At 43.0% G+C, this 21489-nt stretch overlaps 1 protein-coding gene across 3 annotated transcripts in view; it reads right to left on the reverse strand.

Annotated features, from left to right (window-relative positions):
- Nucleotides 1-7760: 7760 nt before the first annotated feature.
- PID1 (phosphotyrosine interaction domain containing 1) overlaps nucleotides 7761-21489 on the reverse strand; it is an 85060-nt gene continuing 71331 nt past the window's right edge. For all 3 annotated transcript variants that reach the window (XM_027464166.3, XM_072042207.1, XM_038183591.2), the window contains one exon: nucleotides 7761-9390. In XM_027464166.3, the coding sequence (XP_027319967.1) occupies nucleotides 8914-9390 (477 nt within the window). In that variant the 3' untranslated portion in view covers nucleotides 7761-8913. The remainder of the gene's footprint in view (nucleotides 9391-21489) is intronic.

Below are 21489 nucleotides of genomic sequence, written 5' to 3' on the forward strand. Positions count from 1 at the left end.
ATGTCCTCACTCGAGCCTGTGCACAGTGCAGCTGTTTAAATCACTGAAAGTTTAAAATTGGAGTCACTTGAGAACTAAAATTGCATGTGATGGCAAAATGGTAGAAAATATTAAGTCTAGGCTGCCAATTTCAGAGCAATTTCTTGAAGTCTGAGAGCTTATGGATAAAATTATGGGATGTAGAACATGCAGTATTCATTAAACTTATTTTCTGTTGCTTGCATCATGAGATTTCATATCTTGGCACTTCACTGTGGGACTCCTTGAAGTTAGAAACAGGTATGAACAAACAAGAAGGGGGTAGCGACACTCCAAAGAATGAAGCTTATTACCTCTGCTGCTTTTCTCCTCAGATATGCTCCCTGCTACCCCAGGCTGCCAGAATCAGGCCCCTGGTGTCCCAGCCACAACAAGCCCTGACATCTTAAGTTTCCAGGGGGGAGCTCTCATAACCCTGTGGAAATACTTTTTTTCCAGGAAGCTGGAGAATTGCGTTGCCAAGCTGGTCACTGCTGCAATTCCCAATGAAGAGATTTTGACTGCCATCAGTTACCTCCCATGCAGGGGAGGTTACGCAGAGCAAAAACTTGCACAGAATCAGTCCTTCATCATTCCTCAAAGCAACACACACAGCTTCCACAGGAGAGGCAGGCACCATTACAAGTCTGTTTCTTCTACTTTTTCCTCTGCTATTCAACGCTCATCCCTGTTGCCAGCAAAATTTCAGTACATTCAATAGCATCCAAAATCCTGTGATAGCAGCAGGACACCTGCAACAGCACAAGGAGGAGGAGCTGGGCTTGCAGGGCTGATGTCTTTCCTCACAACCTCAGAACTGCTTAATTAGGAAATGAGGGGAAAGCCATTGTAGAACTGAAGCATTGTGGGGAAATAGAGGTACACCACTCTTTCCTTTTAGATGTTAAATGGCCTTTTGAGCTGTAGATTTTTTTCTACATTTTCTACAGCTATTGTTTTTTTAATTTTTATTAAATCTCAGTTTACCAGCTTGGAGCCTTTTGATTTCCACCTGCAAGAAAGATACTAAGGTCTTGCATTGTCTGACATCACTTAATCTACAAGATTAGAGTTAATTCTCTGTTTTACCTAATTAATTCCACTGGACTGATCAAACTTATTTTTCTCTTCAGTGAAGATGCATTCAGCTGCTCATCTAAAGCGTGCAAATTATCTCATAGCCTAGCTATGCTGCTGACACGGGGTCATGAAAAATGTGCCAACAAAACTGAATCCCCAGTGCTCCAGCAGACAACAACGAACCTCGTATTTCACTATAACTTGGCAATTAAGTTGGAAGAAATGCCTCGGGAGAGGAGCCATTCTCTAGGATGTCAAGCAGAACGAACCGCTGCTGATGAATTAGCTGAGACCCACTGCAGTGCTCAAGCAAAATATAAACCATGCTCAAACTCTTTGTTCTTACCATTTCTAATAGCATAAATTAGGATTTCTGTAAGCAAGGCACAGGGAACGTGGTGACCTGCTGTACTGGAGCGTGCTGGCCTAGGAAAGCTCAGCACAACTCAGCATCAGCTCATCCTGCAAGCAGAGGAAGCATTGTATGTAGCTCCTGTGTGGCCCTTGCAGTGCTGGAGGAGCAGAGAGGTGCCAGCCAGGCAAATAAAACGACAGGAATAGAAATGAGCCAACCTGACACGCATCCCCCAGCTATTGCAATACACCACGCTACAAACGCCTGTGTGAGATGGGCGCTAAATACCTCTGCCCAAGGCACCCCACTGTGCACACCAGGAGAAAGGCCCACCATGAGGTGCTGCGAGGCAGCGGTGCGCCATCCTGGGGAGTTATTGGTCAGGGTTTTATTTATTTATTTTCTGTAAGGATTTTTGCTCCTTCTCACACCCTGAAATCACCAGGCACAGGAGGAAGACCAACAGCGGTGAGTGAAGCAGAGCAAATTGCTGCGGACGGCCATAGCAAGGGATGTCAGCCCAACCCAGCCCAACCCAACCCAACCCTAATGCTGGGCACCCCGGCCTGTGGCTCAGCCAAGCTCAGAGCACCCCACAACCAGTGATGCCAGCCCCAGGTCCCAGCCCCATGCCCTTCCCTGCGAGCCACCCACCACATACACCAGCTGGGCCTGTGGCCCTGTCACATCCTGACATCCATACTTCTAGTCAGCTGAGGCCTTACAGTTCACCCTACTGTGAGCACACCAGCTGAGACCTCTAATGAGTCAATTAGAGACTGCTGGGCAATTACTGTTGGTCACCCTTCTGCAAACAGCAGGAAGGAGGCTCTGGCCTTTCCCCCTCAGCTCTGCACAGACTAATCTGTTACCACATAAACTCTGCCACAGCACTGGTAGAAAAGATGTATTTTTCTGACGTTACACAAATGCCACCCAGGCATGCTACCTGCAGAAGACACTGTGGCGGTCCAGGGAGCAGAGCAAAGTTAACTGGAAGTGACAGTGACCTCCTGGGGATGTTGAGGATGGGCAAATGGGACGGCCATGGCAGAAAATCAGGGACTGCATGGCTCCTCGTGTGGTAGGCCCGACTCCAGCTCCTCACAGCCATTCCATCACTGTTCAATAGCAAAAGTGATTAGAAACAGGGAAAGGAGACACAAAGGCCTTTTCTTTGTGTGGTCAGAGCAGACTTGAGAAAAAAGCACACCAAAAAAATCACTGGAAACCCTGGTGAGAGTTGGGTGCAAACTCTTTAGTAGTGTCCAGGTGAGCATGAAGCAGCGTTTGTTAGTCTCAGGCACCACCATGATGTAGCACAGTTTCAGATTTCACCTGTTTCTGCATTTGGATAGGCCTGACATCTTCTATGGATATAAAAATATCCCACTGGTGACTATGTCATCATTTAACCTTGTTTTTCCTTTCTAGAGGAGTTTCCTTTGAAGTTCCTCTGCATATTTCATCATTCTCCTGGGATCTGGAATATCTGCTGTTACTTGAAACCACCAGGTCTGGAATCTATTAAAGATGAGACTGAGCCAGGGAGCAGCAGCATGCACACTCAGAAGGAAGGCCACAAGAATTTAACCCAACTGCACAAGAAAACCTTGATTAATTATATCCTCAGTAATTACGTCAAAAACTATTTCTACTCTCTCTAAACTAGAGGTAACTAATTAGACATAGCAATAACTTATTTTTTTTTCCACGTGCATATGACTGATACCAACTTTCCCAGAATTAAATCTGTAAAGTGATGCCAGCAATACACTCCTGTCTGTCGTTCTCAGAAAATCTATGCTGCTCACAAAGAAGGAAAAAATAAAATCATCCACATTATGCATTATTCATAGGATTATAATGTTTCCTCTCTTTCTGACAGCAATGTGATTTACAGGAAAATAACAGAGAATGTAATGCAGAATGCAATTCAAAGCATAATAGACAACTTTAATCTAGTAATAACTTCCCCATTCCCACTCTTGCGATAGTGAAAGTTGGGATAGAAATGAGGCACTCCTGTCTGAATAGTAATATTCCCCCTTGTGAAGGCATGGCTGGATTTTGGGTCATGATATGCACAATAATTAAAAAACACTTATTTTCCATGAGAGCTGGGCTGCTTTAGGGGCATTTTTCATTAGGTGTTCTCACCTTGCCCATGTAAGTGCACCAAGTCCTTGTGTTAATACATGAGCACTTTCCTCCTGGTGCGAAAACATCAACAGCCTTTTCACACATGCCTTCCACCACAGACATTAAAAAAAATAATTAAAAAAAATATCAAAACAAGCACCCCCCAGGGGTGTCCATCTAGCAATAACTGGAAATCATGCCTATGCCTACATGACCTGCTGCCACAAGGATTTGTAATGCTTTCTCAGCTGTAGCTTACAAATACTCCTCCTTTGGTGGGGTAAGTCAGGTTTGTAACTGTTTGAAATCATCCAGTTGATGGAAAATGAAAACAGACAGAGACAGTGCTGCTGAGGAGCCCCGGAGCCCCAGGCCCAGGACACGTCCTGCAGCTTGCAGCTTTGATCCTGCTTGCAGCACATGGTCACCACATGCACCAGGTCTGTGCTGCCAGCATATTTCAAAATTCTTTTCAGAGAAGGCACTGCAGAAGACAGGATAGCATCTCTCCAAACATGAGAGCTTTCTCAATAAATAATTGTTTCTGCTTTAAAAGCTCCAATCAAAATTAATTACAGTCCTAACTGAAGAAACCATTTTTACGGCACTTACAATGAACTACTGACATACAAGAGAGGTTTTCCCAAACTTGAAGCTTAGTGTTTACAACTTAGCAGTACAAATCCAGCTTGACCCACCTTACTTCCAGCCTCTTTCAGCTCCCAGAGAGCTCTCTGCCCGCCCAGCCTCTGGGGTGTGCTCTGCTGCAAGCATGTGCCCTGGCACAGGTGCATGAGCAACAAAGGACCAAGCTGGAAAACACCGGGTATTTCTGTAGAGCCATGCTACAGGGAGTCCATGTGGCTGCAATGGGACAGACAGCAGCCTCCACAGCAGGTCCAGCCAGGCCCCTGCTGAGGGGGGTGATCCCTGGCCTGCCCCCAGCCTGGCCCCAGGGCAGCGCAGAGGAAAGCAATGTCCTGGAGATGAAAGACCCTTGCACCCACTGTTGGGGCAATGGGTAAGAGCTGCCAACTATGATAAATTGCACAATGAAAGGAAGGAAACCCTCTGCTTGACTTTAACAGAAGAGGAACCTTTAAAAACACCCTCTATCTGTTTAAAATTACATTAGAAAAAAAAGTTATAATGAATGTCCTTATATTCCAGAAAGGATGTATTCTCTTGGCAGACTTAACACTCTAGTCAACAGGATAACAACCATACATTTTAGCTATCACTTCCCAATTACACACAAATTAATAATTCAAGAAATCTCGATTCAGAGCTCCACTGCCACAGGGAAAAACAAGTCCAATCATACATCATTCTTACAGCAGCTAATTGGGCATGGAATGGGCCAGCTCTGGTGGTAAATGGTAAATAATGCATATAGTATATCAAATGTTGCATGTAGATAGACAAGTTAATTTGCTTCCCACTAGAGAAAAAGGCCTTTAAGAAGTCATTCATCTATCTGACCACTGTTATGCAGGACTCTGTTCACAAATGCACCTCCCATTACACGTATTGATCATGCACAAAATACTTAACAAGCATCAACTTTCAAGATGTATGTGTGGACACACGTACATATACATATACATGTATATATACATACATATGTTTATACCGACACAGAGGACCCAGTGACACTGCATATTGATGTTGAGGTCTAATGACCTAAATGCTCTCTGCTTTTTTTTGCATTCTTAATAAGACACTTAGGTATCTGACCCTTCTCTACGCTCCCCTACCCACAGAAAAGGGAAAGAAATCCCTTAGGCATTCTCCTGGCTGATGCCAAAGGAACTCGTCAACCCACAATGGGATACAGTGAGATCCAAAACTGTGCTCTTTGTGCTTGAAAAGAAAAGTCTTTGGCCAACTGGAAGTGACTTCTGATGGAAATTTTATGATTTTTCTTTCCAGCAGATTAATTTAAGGAAAAGTTTAACTTGATGTTTCGTTCTGGTATCTACTGGCAACGGACATTCAGTGATAGCTGATACTCTCACTATTTTGGAGTCGAAGCTTTTCTCCTTCATGCAAATGGCATCACACATTTGGTGTTGATAATGAAGAGGGATTTGGCCTGAATGCAAAATGATCTAAGGATCCAAACTCATGATACTGATTATTTTTCAAATCTTAAGTTTTCTAAGATAAACTGGAGTTCACATTCCCTCATGTTCCCCTGCATGTCTGAAGCCTTAGAAAACAGCAGGTTCATGTTTCGAGCGGTCTGATTTTCTAATCACAAGAACTAGAATTTTCTCCGTTACCTTTCATTTATATTCTCCCATGATCCAGAGCCTCCAAATGCTGAGGAATGCTACAGACCCCACAATATCAAATACTGCAGGAATTCCCTGAGCTGCAGCCCAGCAACACAAGGCCGGCAACAGCTGCATACGCGGCAGGCAGTGCGCCCTGTGCAGCAGTCCCTCCAGGACCCTAACCAGCACCCAGGAACACATTTCCAAACCCACACAAGTACCTAGCAAACAGGCAGGCCCTGAGCTCCCAAAAGCACTGATTTCCCAAAAGCCACGAAGCAGACAGTCCACAGCCACCACCAAGTGACCCCTCGTGGCTTCTGTACCCCCATCACTGAGCATGCACAGCGCTGCTAACACCAACCTGTGACAACACACAGCAAGCATCACCACAGGCAAAACAGGTTCAAATAACATTCCCGGATTCCTCCTGAGCTGGGTGCCACCACGTGAGCCCTCCCCAAAACCAGATCATCTGACCTAACCTTCAATCTGCAGGCCAGGCAGGAGATTGGAGCAACATTTACACCACCCGTAAATGCTGCAAAGCTGCAGCAGGTCCCCTGCAGCCAGCTGAGAGGGTGAGGACAGGCTTGGCCTACAGAAAGGTCCCAAACCTGGGCCAAGTGCAGCATCAACACGTGAGCCACGTTAGTGAGCCGGGTGGCAAGGACCCAGCAGGGTGCACAGCTGGTGGCTCAGTGTGAGGAGAGCTGGTGTCTCCCACCTGCCCCTCTGCCACGCTTGAGCAGCCCTTGGTGCAGGGTTGAGACTCACAGTCAAAGCTCTCCCTTCAGCAGGGACATCTGGCTGAGGCAGGGGAACACAGGCTTCCACACGCTGGTTTACAGCAGCTCTGGTGGCAGAACATTCAAACAAGTACAGAAACTAAAACACGATTACGTCTCTGCAAAAAAAAATAATTTCTGAAAAGCTGAAGGAAGTTTTGCCTCATTTTGCCTTTGGTCAAACTGATAAATACATGTGACAGGCCTCCGTTTTTTTATTTTGACCAACACATAGCCCATACATGACCCTGGATGGGAGACATTGTTCCCCTTCAGCACAACTCATCTCAACTGGCCAGATGTCTATGTGGGGGGAGATCTCTACCACCTCCTGCAATGCAGAAATCATAAACCATATCCATCAGAGCAAAGGCAAAAAATAAATAAATAAAATAAATAAAATAAAATAAAATAAAATAAAATAAAATAAAATAAAATAAAATAAAATAAAATAAATAAAATAAAATAAAATAAAATAAAATAAAATAAAATAAAATAAATAAAATAAAATAAATAAAATAAAATAAAACTTCAGCAACTCAATAGCAATAATTTACCTCAAATATTTAAAAGAAGATAATTTAAAGTTATTGAAGGCAATTCTCATGGAGACTGATGTAACGCTAAATGGAATTAAATGAACATTTTCATTCCAATAAAGCAACTGAACACAGAACCCACACACATGAAACAAAACCACAGAGTTTGCATTGGAAAGACAGCTTAAAACTCCCAAGCTTTAGCTCAAACTTTTTTTTTTTTTTATTAAAGTATGAATGCATTTATGCTGGAGAATAGTTTACATACATCGTAAAGCAACAAGCATATTTCCAAGAGGTGTGGGCCCTCCTCAATATGTCTCCATGCTCAATCTACATGCTTTAACACTGGACTTGCACATACACACTCACATACAAACATATATACCCACAAAACACACAGAGCTAGCCGCTTCAATCAGCTTTCTTTTAAGGCTTCTGTAAGGTGCCCTAGTGCCCCTAACATTACCATAATTACAAACAAAATTGTATAAAGGAGCAGCATTACTAGCAAACTATTGATCTGCTCTTGACCTTAAAAAATATCAAGTGAAACAAGTTTTTCCTTTTATTTGAGTTTTATTAAACATTTGCATTTAAGAAAGGCATGACTCTTTATATCTCTGCACAAGGAAAGGTATGAGAATCTTAACATGGGCTTCTCAACCAGAACAAATGTTCAGACCTGACTCCTACGGGGCCGTTTCCTTTGATCTTTACAGTAATGCAGCCCTGGCTTCCTGGCCAGGCAGAGCCAGCTCCATCAAACCAGGCCCAACAGCCCGGTGGCACGGAGACTGGTGACACGGAGTCGAGGTTACCGTATTCATACCGCTTCAGACCTGAGGTTGGTGAGGAGTCACAGTTCAAACACTGACAGACCCAAGTGTCCCTCAACTCTTACCAGTGGGCCGCCCTCCAACAGAGCAAACAAGAGCTTGAACGTGAGCGGAAAGAGGTGCTGGTTCACTGCACTCCTAGCCACCGTGGGGGTTCGGCCCACCCGTTTTTGGTATCCTGCAGTCTGTAGTCTGAAACTGCACCTACTGGTGCCAGGTAAAAGATGTGACAGCAGGTATATTAAGAAAATAGGTACAATGAATAAAATAAAGGATAGCATATGATATAATGTGTACATACAAGGATCGTTTTTCATTTTTTAATCTGTGAAATGTGAATTAACAGTAGAATGCCAGGCCATTAGTCTAAAAGGCTATGTACGGCTTTCTCAGCCTACGTATGGTCAAAGGATTTTTGTGATGCATCTTGGAGAAAGATTCTTCAGGAACCATTAGGGCTCTGTAGGTCTACTTGCTCTTGTGCATCAGCATCAGCCCCCAGCAAGGAATGCCAGAGGAGCAACTAATAAAATTCCCTGACCAGTCTCGTAAGACAAACTGGAATGAATCTACTTTGCAGTATGCACCTGAACTACAGAGACGAGAAAGGGACAGCGATGGGTGGGTGAGAGATTTGGCGGGAAAGAGAGGGAAGCTTTTTTCTCATGTTTACAACAGCAGCAGATTTCAATGTAACATAATTACTTTAATGATGCATATCTTTAGATACCAAATTGCTCTTTTGATTTAAAAAGCTGGTCAGCCAAGTGTTTGGCAGTCTTTTCATTCCCCAATTTCAATTGTTGCTTATTTATCTATCAGCTCGCATTCCCTAGGCCATTTCTGCCTTTGCTGAACCATGAATGAGTTCAGTCAGCCATCGTCAGATTCAAATTCATGAGACACTTCCTCTGATGAGCTATTCCTGTGGATCCGGCCATCACTTTTCATGCTGTGAAAAGTCTTCTTAAAGGCCTCCATCATAGCATGAGCCAGCTTCTTGGCCTCCAGCTTGCTCTCACACTCTACAGCATGGCAGTCCATCTGGTAGGACAAGTCATCATTGATCTCCCTATAGACCCAAGCAAAGATATTTGGGCTGATGTTGTGGTCAGCAGTGCAGTAGGCTATACGTGCTACCTGAAAGGTATCCATATGGACTGTTGCCTCGCCTTTGAGGTCCAGATGATGCAGCCAGACTTGGAAAGGGCGAATTTCCAGAAGGGCATTAGCTGGGTAAATATCCTCCCTGGCGAGCGTGTGCTTCTTCCATAATTCAATGACTGGTTTCTCTGTGCAGCCTGACAAAAATTGCATCCCTGTTGTGGAAACCTTACCCAAATACGTAACCTGCAAAATAGAGGAAAGATAGGTGAAACACAGACAGTAGACTCCAGTGTTGCTTTCTGCCATGACAGGAAATTTTCCTATATCTGGAAAATATAAGCCATCAAGCAATCCCCTAACCCAAACTTCCCTATTTCCCCACCACTACAGGGGGGGAAAAAAAAAAAAAAAGAGAGAGAGAGAGACTGGTTTCCAGGTATTTGTTTCTTCAAACATTGTTTTCACCACTCAAACCCAAATAAATGTAAAAAATGTTCAGTCTCCAAATTTCAAGGGATTGCACTCTTTTCAGCTCACCTGGAAAAGTCAGGTTGAAAACCCATGCCTGTATCTCTAAGCTCATGATAGCAAGTCTAAGTGCCAGTGAAGCACGTCCCAGGTAGCTGGGATGCCACCCAGCCACCATCTTTATTTATTTATTTAACTATATTTAGATTATTATTAACGGTTGAGATATGATACAAATACTAAGGAAACAGATATTCTTAGTTTGATAACACAAGGCCGCAGGGGGGTCAGAAGACCATGATTACAGCAGAGGATTTTCAACTGTTTAAAAGTTTTGGGTTTTGTTTTCTAAAACAGTCCTATCTTTCCAGCAATTCTGCTGTTCCTACTTCGGTATTAAGCCAGGAATAGCTCAAAACTATTCAATACTGTCTTCAAAAAGTGCTGAGCTACAGGGCTGAGACATCTCTTACATTGATTTAAGAAAATAAGCTGTTAAACAAAATCTAGTAATAAATCCAGCTTAGTTTAATCAAATCATCTCTTTTCCTTTCTGTCTCGCTATTTTGAGTGTATATCCTGTTATCGAATCTGCACAGGAAAGCAATAAGTCTTTTGTGCTCTTACCGTATTTTGTTCACTAAAAATCAAATTCACTGAGTAGTCCCTATCAAAATTGCATATTAAGTGCGTGCAGAAACATTCCCTTAAATCTGTACAGCTGCTAAAGAGGCATTCTTCCATTTACAGCTGAATGGAAAACTATTTAATCTGGGAAAAGAGATTTTCTCTAGAAAAGATAGAGTAACACTACATAAATACAATTATGCAGATAATTCTATTTATTGCTGTTGTCAGAATGCTGCATTTAAGAACAAGTATATGAAAGCAAAATGACTTCTAATTTGTCTCTTGCAGCAGTTACTGTTTGAGACAGAATCTGGTGCCTCTCGCTTCATGTTTTATAACCTCATGTGTATTTTACTCAAGGCATTTGGAGAAAAAGTAATTACATGCACTTTCCAAACTAATTTCTTCAAAATGCTGTATTAAATACACAGTATCAGCTATTTTTATTTTTGATACGCTTTCAAAAAATGCAAAGAAAAATACAGGATCACCATGTTTAAAAACATCAAAAATCTACAAGGAATACAGATTTTGTATTCCGTGCAAACAAAATTTTCCACAAGAAAAATATTTTGCTGCTAGTTTCATAGGTTTTCTTAAGCTCAGAGACTTAAATTAAGCCATAATTAAGGAATAAGCTTACAAAACATTATTGGAAGTCTATGTGGCTTAATCATGCTTGCCAAAAAAGCAATTTCATAGCACTGAAATTTCAAAATAAGAAGTCTTATTCTTTGTCTATAAATATTCATGCTTTGCACTGGGAATATTTTAAATCTTATAAGGCTTTATAATTTTTGGAACAGTGGGAACCACACCAGCTAGAACAGTTAACAAGGCAAGACCTACCAGAGCTTTGTTTTGTTTTATTTTATTAGCGATGAGAGATGAGTTCCCTAAAGTACTGTAGAACAGCATAAAAGAAAACCTCAGAGCTTATAATGCCAACTGAACACATATAAAAAGCACATAAAAGACCAAAGAGGAATGTGGCTGCAACATACTGTGGGGTAGTTCAACACACATTTGCAGTCACACTACTTTGAAAAGATCAAGATCAGTGAGCAACTTTGCATGTTCACAACTACTCAGTGTGCCCTGCGAAGGTTCGCTCAGTACCGCTTCATATTTACAAGCCAGCTAGCAAAAGACGAGCACAGACTGTAAATTAATTGTGCATATGGGGTCAGATTCAAAGCCCACTGCAGTCGGAGAAGTCCTTCACTGACTTCAAGGAGATTTGCACAAAGCCCATAAACCCTGAGGAAAAGAGAATTAGCATCTTGCTCATGCACTCCGTCACTGCCCAAACACTGCGTTTAATCCCCAGCCACCAGAGAGATCACGCCACAGCTGCAACATTTGTGCCCCAGCCGCTGCTCAGAGAAGACCAGTATCACATGGAGCAAGCAGAGAAGAGTGCCCAGCCCAAGCCCACAGTGCCTGCAGGGCATGGCTGCACTGCGGGCTCCCCTGCGGGACGGCTCCCAGGTGATGCGCAGGCACCTCAGCAGCTGAGGCTGCCTAAGGGAGCACACGCTGAGTTCACTTTCTCTCTGTTCCTTTCATGGGCTGCCTAGGTCTTGGATTAAAAAATAATAAATCCCGTAATAATGTTACTAGATGAAGAAAAGATGTGAATTGCTCTGCAAGTGGCCAAGGCAAAGTAGCTAGTAAGAAGGATGGGATGGGATGATGGCTTGTTTACCAAAATGGGACTTAATGGTCTGATTTACTGTCCCAGTTGTGTCACACTATAACAGTGTTTAAGGAAGCAACTTTCCAAAGGTTGCTACACTACTTTGGATCATCATATACATTTGTTTTCGTTTGAGGATGCATTCATAAATATTTATAAGATGCTTAGACAATACAACAAGGAGTCCACAGAAGAGAGAAAAAATAAAACCTTTGAGTCTCTTCTGTACTGTGACTTGCACAGAAACCTCAATGACTAGTAATGTTTTAGGTTTTGTTTAAAAAATAAATAAATAAATCATTTTTTCCCAGTTGAGATGCAAGCATTGCACAAGAACAGCATTACCAAAGCTCTTAGTTAAGATCAATGTTCAACATTTCATCACTTAATCCCTGTTCTGTATCTAGCAGGGGACAATGCAGAGGGACTGGTGAGACACGCTGAGTATTTGGCAAAAAAAAAAAAAACAATAAAAAAAACAAACAAACAAAGAGCTACTCTCTTTTCAGAACAATGATTTCTTCATGATTAAATATCATTCAAATATTATGTATTACATACTAATCTACTTGGAGCTGGCCAATTTAGTAACTCAGATATTAACATCTGCATAATTGCAGGGATGGTACCAATATGAATTAAAACCGACAAGTGATGGATTTACGGGGCAGCTCTCCCTGACTCTCAGTTACAAGGTTATTCCACAAGCAATGCTCCCAGCACTTTGGCTCCAAGCACATCGTGTCTCCCAGCACACAAACACCTTTTAAAGGAAACATCTTATTTAAACACCCAGAAATCGCTGACCACAAACATTATTGGAGGAAAGCTATCACAGCACAACCGTTTTCCTTTCCAATTTCTACATTCGCCAACTGAAGATCAAAGAACAGATTATTCCGTCCATTATCAGATGGAGAAGAAAATTATTTTGAGGCACAAATTCCCACTGGTTGTCTCTTCCATTAAAATCAATGGTGTCTCATCAGTGTAAAGGCAACAGGGAGTACGAAAAAAAAATAAATTCATCTTTAATAATTGTAAGAGCCAGAAGTGAGGGCACAGAAAGACAAATTATTATTACTTGTGCACATGTAAAACACACTGAAGAAGTATCTGTAAAGCAGCATCAACTGTATAGCTTTATTAACTTGGGGACAAGGACTGGCCATAGTCACACTACAGGCTTAAAGCAGCACCTGTGATAATACAGCACTGAACACCAGCGAATGTTCACTAAATAATGCTTTTTCTTTCTCTGAAACACTGGACGGAAGTCAATGGAAGACGCCCAGGAAGACAATCGATTTGTGACAGCACGACACATCCTTATGGAAGTATCATCCTACATGCACTGAGGACAACGGCCACATTCCCCCTCTCCAGCCTCAGTGCAACATGGAATAGCCTCAGGTTGTTTGGCATGTGTAAATTATGATCAAGCTGTTGCAGCATTTATTTGATTTGGACACTGTATATTAAGTTAAAAAAAAAAAAAAGAGGAATGGAAAAGCCAGTTCATTGCCACTGCATTAACCTTAAGGAACACAGGCATCTCCTATTGCATCTCGTTCTAAGACAGGAATGTATTTCTTTATGGTTTTTGAAGCACTTTGGTTTGTATGTTCCATTTTTCCAATGAATTCCCAAAAGATCCAACTCATAACAATGTCCTGTGCATGTCTAAAGTTGTCTGTATTCTTTCCATCCTCTCTGTGGCAAACTGGCATTTTCCATCTGATTCTTTTCTCACTGGCAAGCTGCTGCCACCCAAAATGACACCAAATACTTGTGGTTTCAGCACTTCTGAGCTTGCAAACATTCAAACTTTTCGCAAAAGCCAAGATGCTCTGAAGAGCTCCTTATTTTGCTCTAGAGACTTGCCAACACCAATGTCAGTATCCAACAAAACTGTCCTCAACGGAAAAACACTGTACCTTGGCCTTGCATGACATACCTACAGCTATCTGACACTTAGGTGCTTCATGTCAACACACACAAGATTAATCAATGTCATTTTCATGCACTCTGCCAGACACAAAACCACCTGAGTATTTTGACACTGTTGTTTTAAATCCCTTCAGTCCAGTAAGGTACAGTGAAAATATGTTTTAATTACTAGGCTCAAAAGCTTATAAACTCTTAAAAGACCGATACAACAGCTGACAGAAACCTTCCCTCTAGCACAGCCCAGTTTGTCAGATGTAATATGGGGGTTTCACTTTCCATACGTAACTTTTTTCTTTATAGTTGAGCACACATCATTGGCCTTTAGCACATCTGAGCAAAGAACAGCTCAGCTCCTGCATGTGCCAAGCACAGCCTCATGACCCAGCCCTGCAGTGTCCTTTGCTGCTGACCACTCACTGGGCACAAAGGCTCCATCATTACTGGTATGGACTACAAGTCCATATTGCCCCTAAATCATGAGCCTCAACTGGGTTCCTGAAGTCAGGATATCCAATTTCTTTTTCTCTTTCTGTTCCCCATTCCCAGTCTGTCAAATAATACTGCTCCAGGAAAGCAGATTCAAGCTGTAAAGAGGTGTAATTATCGCATTATGCGGGGCAGATGCTCTCTTGGCACAGGAACCTGGCACAGGAACACGTACACACACAGGACTCCTGCCTCCCTTGCTATTCAAGGATATGAACAAAGGGCCATATGGAAAACGAACTACTCAGTTATTTCTTTAATATATTTATTTCTTCCATGCAAGACAATGAGGGCCTTTGTCAACAAAATTAACTAATAAACAAGGTTAACAAAGAAAATAAATAAAAAAAAAAATGAAACAAAGCACTATACTTGAGCCAGTGCCTCTGCATATTTGCAGTCACCAAAGTCCAGGCCCTGATATAAAATATGGTATTTGTCACCCAAACAGCACCACCACAAAGTGTAAGAACAGCAGAACAGAAGAAGGTCAAAGCTCCTGCACGGCTGGTCCCAAAGAGGCAATTCAGGGCAGTGGCTGGCCATGGGAGAGGAAGGGGAAAGCCAGCAGGATGCCAGAACTACTCTGTAGGAATTGGAGTCTTATGTACATCTTAGCACTGGTGAGTGTCTTCCCGCTGTTGTATGGCTCTCTTCAGCTTTCTTAATATCATCACTGGATGCTTGGATATCTCTGGATTCTCTGTATTCCTCCCTAGTTATCTGTCCTTGCTTCCACTCCCTGAATTAGATATGGTGCTGTTGGATCCCAAGCATCACCTCTTTTTGCTTCAGAGACAAATTACTACATAAATAAAAAGGGCTCATATCACCACAGCCAATGCCACCTGCACACCTCCCTGTCATGCAGCATGCCACCCTGCCATCCCTGAGCACACAACAGCCTGGCAGGACCATCTGGGAAACCTGCCAGCACCGCAGGGCGTGGGGGCACAGTGCAGCAGTCAGAAAGGCAGCCAGGACACAGGTATTGCTGCAATGGGAACTCACACAACTTCCCTGGCTCCCCAGCCAGGAAGTCCCAGGGTTCACTCACTAGGGTTTGCATGGCTCTGAGCCCTGAAGTGGGATTTTTCATCCCCGGCAGAGCTGGGATGCAAGCAGGCCTGCAGCAGGCTTCCTGGTACGTTTATTTCACTAAAAGCAGATCCAGCTGCAGTGCCACATACAGCACTCCCTGCTCACAGCCAGCCCCACGCAGCCCCCCCTGCCAGCCGGCTGCCCGCGGCCCAGCCCGGCCCTCCTCGCCTGCAGGCCAGCGGCGCTGGGAGGCAGAGCCAAGGAGCACTTTTGGCGCTGGAGGAAAAACAAAAATATCCCAGACATTCCACCGGGTCACTAAGCAAATATTGTGAATTGCGTTCAAGCAACGCTTGCTCAAGACCCAACAAACTAACTCGGTCAAGAAGAGAGAAAAAAGGCCGCACAGTTTCCCTCCGCCCGTCAGGGCTGCTTTGCCCACACTGAGGCCATCCAGCCAAAGCCTTTGCAGCACAAACACGGGGGCTTTGTGGGAACTGCTGGGCTCCTCTGCACACAGAAATACTCAGTGAGGGCAGTAATGCGGCTTGCAGAAGTATGTAAAGAAGTGTTTTATTTTGGAGAAGCAATTCAGAGGGAGAACAGTCTGAGCCGGGCAACTGTCTAATGGAAAATAACCATCGAGTCTGACGGCTGCCCTCCGGTTTAGGAGGGAGGGGAAAAAACACCCCTCGTTAACATCTGATTCATGCCGAGGAACCGACGCACAGCTGCAGAAAAAGCAGGGAGCATCAGCAGGCATGGGGCTGGTGGCCAGGCCTCCTGCTGATGGCACTTCGGGAGGGCAGCAGGGGACACTGCGCTCCGCCGGGGCTGAGCACAGCCCTCCCTCCTGCCTAGCCAGCTGCCACGGCGTGGGGCGAGGGGGAAACGCTGATGTTTGGCAAGTTTCATATTTGGTAAATAAATGTGCTGGAAAAGAAAAGATTTACTCTTTACAGCTTAATTGGTAGACACTGAGAGGAATAAAAGCAAACAAGAAAAAGCCCACTGGTTCCACAAGCCAAACAGCCGGTACAGGATAAATAAGGCAGCAAGCGGAGCTCTCGTTTGGAAACACAACCCTGAGAAATGCAGCGGTCTGAGCTTTTCACCTTGTATTACATCAGGCTGCTGCTCAACAAGCTTCTTTATAAACCACCCAGGGTATTAAACTACTGTCCTCAGTTAGACCTAAGAGCAACTTGCATCCAGCAACCAGGAGGCTCCGTCTTACTAGCAAAGCCCAGTTAACCAAGCCCAAAGTCAACCTCAGGCAGCGCCAGCTTTTCATCCCTCACAGCACCGCTCCACACAGCCTCCCATTAACAACAAAGGGATATTCTTTTGCATTTAATTTTTCACTGGACAAGAAACTCTTTCTGTGGTTTGGCTTGTGGGGATGAGTCTGAAAAGAAATCAAGTGGAACTGGCAAACTGAAATTAGCTTGTACTCAGAGACACTTGGGTCCTGATGTGAGTGAAGATTTACGCTGCGCTATTTAAAACCCAAGGAATCACATTAGTTCTAACAGCGATTAAAAAAGGTTGCAGAGCAAGACATAACGGAATGAACAAAGATCATACGCAACCTCAGCAGGGCTGCTGGACACCCTACTGTACAAGCTGATGATTACTTATATTCCTAAATATTTTCTTTATCTTGCTATTTAGATCATTTTTGTCTTCTGTCTCATTTCCTTGCCTCAAATAATTTCCTTTCTCTATGCCCAGTAACCATTGGGTTGAAATGCTTTCCTGGATACCCCTCAGTCATTTCTTGCTGTCTTTCAGGAGGCTTCCCAAGGCGAGGAGAGGAGATGGGGAGGCAGCCAGGGAAGTTAGAAGAAAACCAGCTCATACTCCAGTTACTACTTGTAATTATTTAAGACTTCCCTTCAGACAAAATCCCTTCAAAACTTCTCCTCTACCATCTCAAAACCTTCACTTTGAGAAGATCCTTCTGCCAGGAGAAAGTGGCGTAAGTGTGCATGAGCATGATCTCCCCCAAAACAGACATCTATCTTTACTTTCATGCTCAAATTACATTATTTTTTTCCTACACATTCTTTATGACATTTACATCAGGTTGAAACTGAGCATGGAAATCTGATTAAGTAACTCATCATGCTCAAGAAAGCTTTTCGGCCCCAGGTTCCTCACAGCTGCTGTCTCGTAACAGACGGAGGAAAGGAGCACATGGGTGGAGGGGGGGAATGGGCTGGTTGCGTTTATTTTGTTCCCCTTCCTTTCCAACCCACAGAAAGCTCATTTTGGCACCAGTCCTACAAAAACTTCTCCAATTGTACTTAATGGAGCATGCAAAGGGCGAGTGCAGGCGGCTGTATAACATGGGCCACTGTTTCCACCGAGACATGTACTTTATATACTCTCCAGCACTTTGGACACTGACGTACTCCCAGAAAGCCATGCAGAGTGCATGTTTTTCAGGATCTTTTATGGTTAAGAGATTTGTCCCAAGGGTTCCTCTCTTTGAGCATTCCCCATGAGATCCTTGTATTTCCCTTTAGTTCTTCCTTTCAAAAGAAGATGCCAAGTAATAAAAATGAACAAAGCCTGTGTTACTAAGATATTGAGTTCTGGAGACCAAATATCTCAACTCCACTTGCTTCCTGGCACAGCTTGACAACACCTGAAATTAAGAGCCAAAGGGAAAGAATCCAACATCAGTGATGGTTGAAGATGACTATAAATTATTTTTGTATTTCAAGAAACAAGAAACATTAGGCCTACATTACATGAGGAACAGGGATGAAAACTTAAAAAGCAGTAAACTAAACCATTACAGCTCTTCCCCCCACTGAGTGCTGCAAGAGCAGTAAAATTCAAAAAAAAAAAAAAAATCAGTAATTACGAAACAAACCACAAAGACACGAGAGAGTCCCAGAAATGGCAGCACTTATTCCTTCCGCTATCCTCCACATACTGCAAATGAAATGCATTCCCTGAAGAGAAAGGCAGACCACAGAAATATCACCCCCCATATAAATGTAACTATACCCGCATCTGCAAAGTCTCCTATTAAGGTACTCAATCATTAGTTTTACATCTCCTTCATGCATCACTATGTGAAATGAGTTGCATGACTTAGCAAAACCCTTAGAGATTTTTTTCCAGCTCTCACAATTTATAGCATATCCATGAAAAGTCTTATTCCAAGGCTGCAGAAGAAGATATACTCTGCCTACAACTGGGCTGCAACTCCTACACTGCAGCAAAGAGAAACAGACCTTGCATATTTCAACACAGTAAAAGGCACTAAATACATTATTAAAAAGAAAACATAGTTGAACTCTTTTTATTGCTAAATAAGTTCTTAGATAAAAATACGAATGATCAATCAGATATAGGTTTGTTTAATCAAATTGTAGATTGGGGGCATAGCAAACCAGGCTCTGTACAGGCAGCAAGAATTCATCGCTGCCTCTAAGGTTCATGACACCATTTTACCATTCAACCAGAAGTTTCCCACTCAACCACACAACAGTACGTTAGCAGACTAAACAAAAGATTTTTAAAAAACAAGCACATCCCATAGAGTAGCTATAAGGCTAGAACATGATGATGCCATACAGATACCAACTCATTGCAAAAGCCATGGTTTACAGTGCCTCCAAAGTCCTGTTTTCACAGTGGATTTAGTGTTGGCCTGTGCCTTCAACACAGTTTCCATTTGGCTAGGATGGGTAATCTTATTCCAGCCAGCACAGAAATAGCCAAAAGTGATTCTCAGCCCCACCTGAGCACCCAGAGAACTGGGTATGTGATGCAGGGTACCTGGGCGCTGAAGAGGTTCATCTCCTCCAGGCAACATGACATCTTTTACAGCCACTTGAAACAGGAGCCTCCCTTCCATCTGGCTAATTTAATCCCAACATCACCTGTATGCTTCCCCCAGAAAAGCTGTGTTACCCCCAGCCCACTCTCTTGGCATATATTTCAGCTCTAAGGCCACGTAAACCTACACAGCAGCCAGAAAGCACTGCCCAGACCTGCCTGGAGCAAAAACCAAGAAGTGGAGACTTCTCTGGAACCCATTTCAGCCAAGATGAAAGGAAGATGAAGCCATGGTTTGGAGAGGCTAGAAGGCAGCACTCCAAAGTGGAAGACTTTCTGAAGGAGAGAAGGGGAGCAGGGCAAAGGTCCTTTTCTCTGGGGGCAGCTTTAGTTATCACTGCTGCAATTTAGATATCCTTTATAGCAGCTTTCCGCAGAGTAATTCGGAAGGCTGCAGGTCAGACCAATCACTATTCACACCAGTTGTACAGCAAAGTCCTAAGAGCTCCCTTCATTCCCACAGTTCATCTCTCTGGTATTACAGAGGTCATTGCTTTTACAAAGGGCAGAAAACTCATTTTCATGGTTTCCACTGGCCCTGAAGTTGACTTTGCAAAGATTTAGTGACAAAATCTATAGTAAATAACCTTGCTGATGCTCATTTTGACAGAATACAACCTGGTGCAAATTTTAGGGATCTAAGGAAAAAAAGAAACTACTTCTGATGAAAATGAAACATTCACTGTTTTTCTTGACACTTACTGTCCTCACACAACAACAAATACCTGGCGTTAAAAATACAATAATCAATATCATTATATAGGGGTCCATCTTCCAGTTCTTAGCCAAACAAAACTGCTATCTTGATTTTAAAAAAGAAGAATGCTCTAATTTGTATTTGCAGAGGATCTCTGTATTTGTATGAAGAGTAAAAAAGAAGGGATATAAAGATACAGTGCCAAAACACAATGGTAGGATCAATACTGATTCAGAACGACCACTGAGCATCACACTCATCTGTTCTCTATAGCCCACGTTGCTTTAGGAGAAGTTAAGGTAAAAGAAATACAGCAGCAGCTCCACTCATTCCCATTTTTAATCTTCCTCTTGGCAGCCTGGCAGTCGCTGGGACTACGCAGCAAAGCTGTGGGCAGCAGGGAGCCCAGCAGGTGCTCTGCCACTGAAGCTCAGGCACCTTCATTCCAGTTGCTGCTTGCCCTAAGCAAGGATGAGAGGATCAGCACTGGATAAAGCAACACTACTCTCTGAAATCACTCTTGAGCATGACAACAAAAGACAAATTCCTGAAGCAACGAGTGTTACAGGCTGTCTGTGGTGCTGTCTCTAAGCAAAATGCAGCCCTCCTGTGAAGCACAGGCAATTCTGCAGCATGGTATTCTGTAATGGTAATTCTGCAATGAGGTCTCACCACCCAAAAGTGAATTAACATTGCTAGCTATGACCGCAATATTTATCCTGTAAAAATCTCTGAAGTCTGATGATTGTTTTCCAGATAAACAATTCAATGCTTTCCATCAACAAGGTGTTTTACAGCTCCCTAATAAATGCAGTTTATCTTCAACATACACTGACAATTTTCCATATATTTTTTGAAAATATTTAATAGAATAGACATATCTTTTTAAGAGCTTAATCGTTCTTCACCATATTGAACTAAGAGTCCAAGCAGTACATAATGCATAATGCTTTCCGTGGTATCAGACAGATGGGGAAGAACAAAGCAGCAGGGCCTGAACTGACAAAGCAATGGCCAAGATTGGAATAAACAGCCCACAGGGGAAGGTTTTTCTTCCCCACACAGCAGGAACCAAATTTTTCAAGGCACTTCAATAAAGCCCATGGGGTTTGAGTGCTCTCCGCTTGTTTTGAGATACTGACAGAGAGATTTTCAACAAAGCAGACAGCAACATGTGTCAAATGCGCTAAGAGAAACCGACCCCTCTTTCAGTATCCAGAAATACAGATAGAAATTTGGCAAGAGAGATGGGAGTTTGCATTAGAAATATGAGGATTACTCATCTTCTAAAATTTTGTAGCTTTCCCCACCTAAGCTTAAGTGAGCAAAGTCAAAGCATCCCAGCTCTCAAGGAGCCTGATGCAATTCTGTTACGATACACAAGTGTACTTCCAGCCACAGGCTTGTAGCCGTCAATACATCTCTCCTAACAGTCTGTTTTCCTACCAAAGCTGTTATTACTTTGGTTAAATTATTTTAAATAGAAAACAACATATATTTTAGTTTTAATTAT

The sequence above is a fragment of the Anas platyrhynchos genome, chromosome 9 (assembly GCF_047663525.1).
Source record: "Anas platyrhynchos isolate ZD024472 breed Pekin duck chromosome 9, IASCAAS_PekinDuck_T2T, whole genome shotgun sequence".
Classification (NCBI taxonomy): Eukaryota; Metazoa; Chordata; class Aves; order Anseriformes; family Anatidae; genus Anas; species Anas platyrhynchos.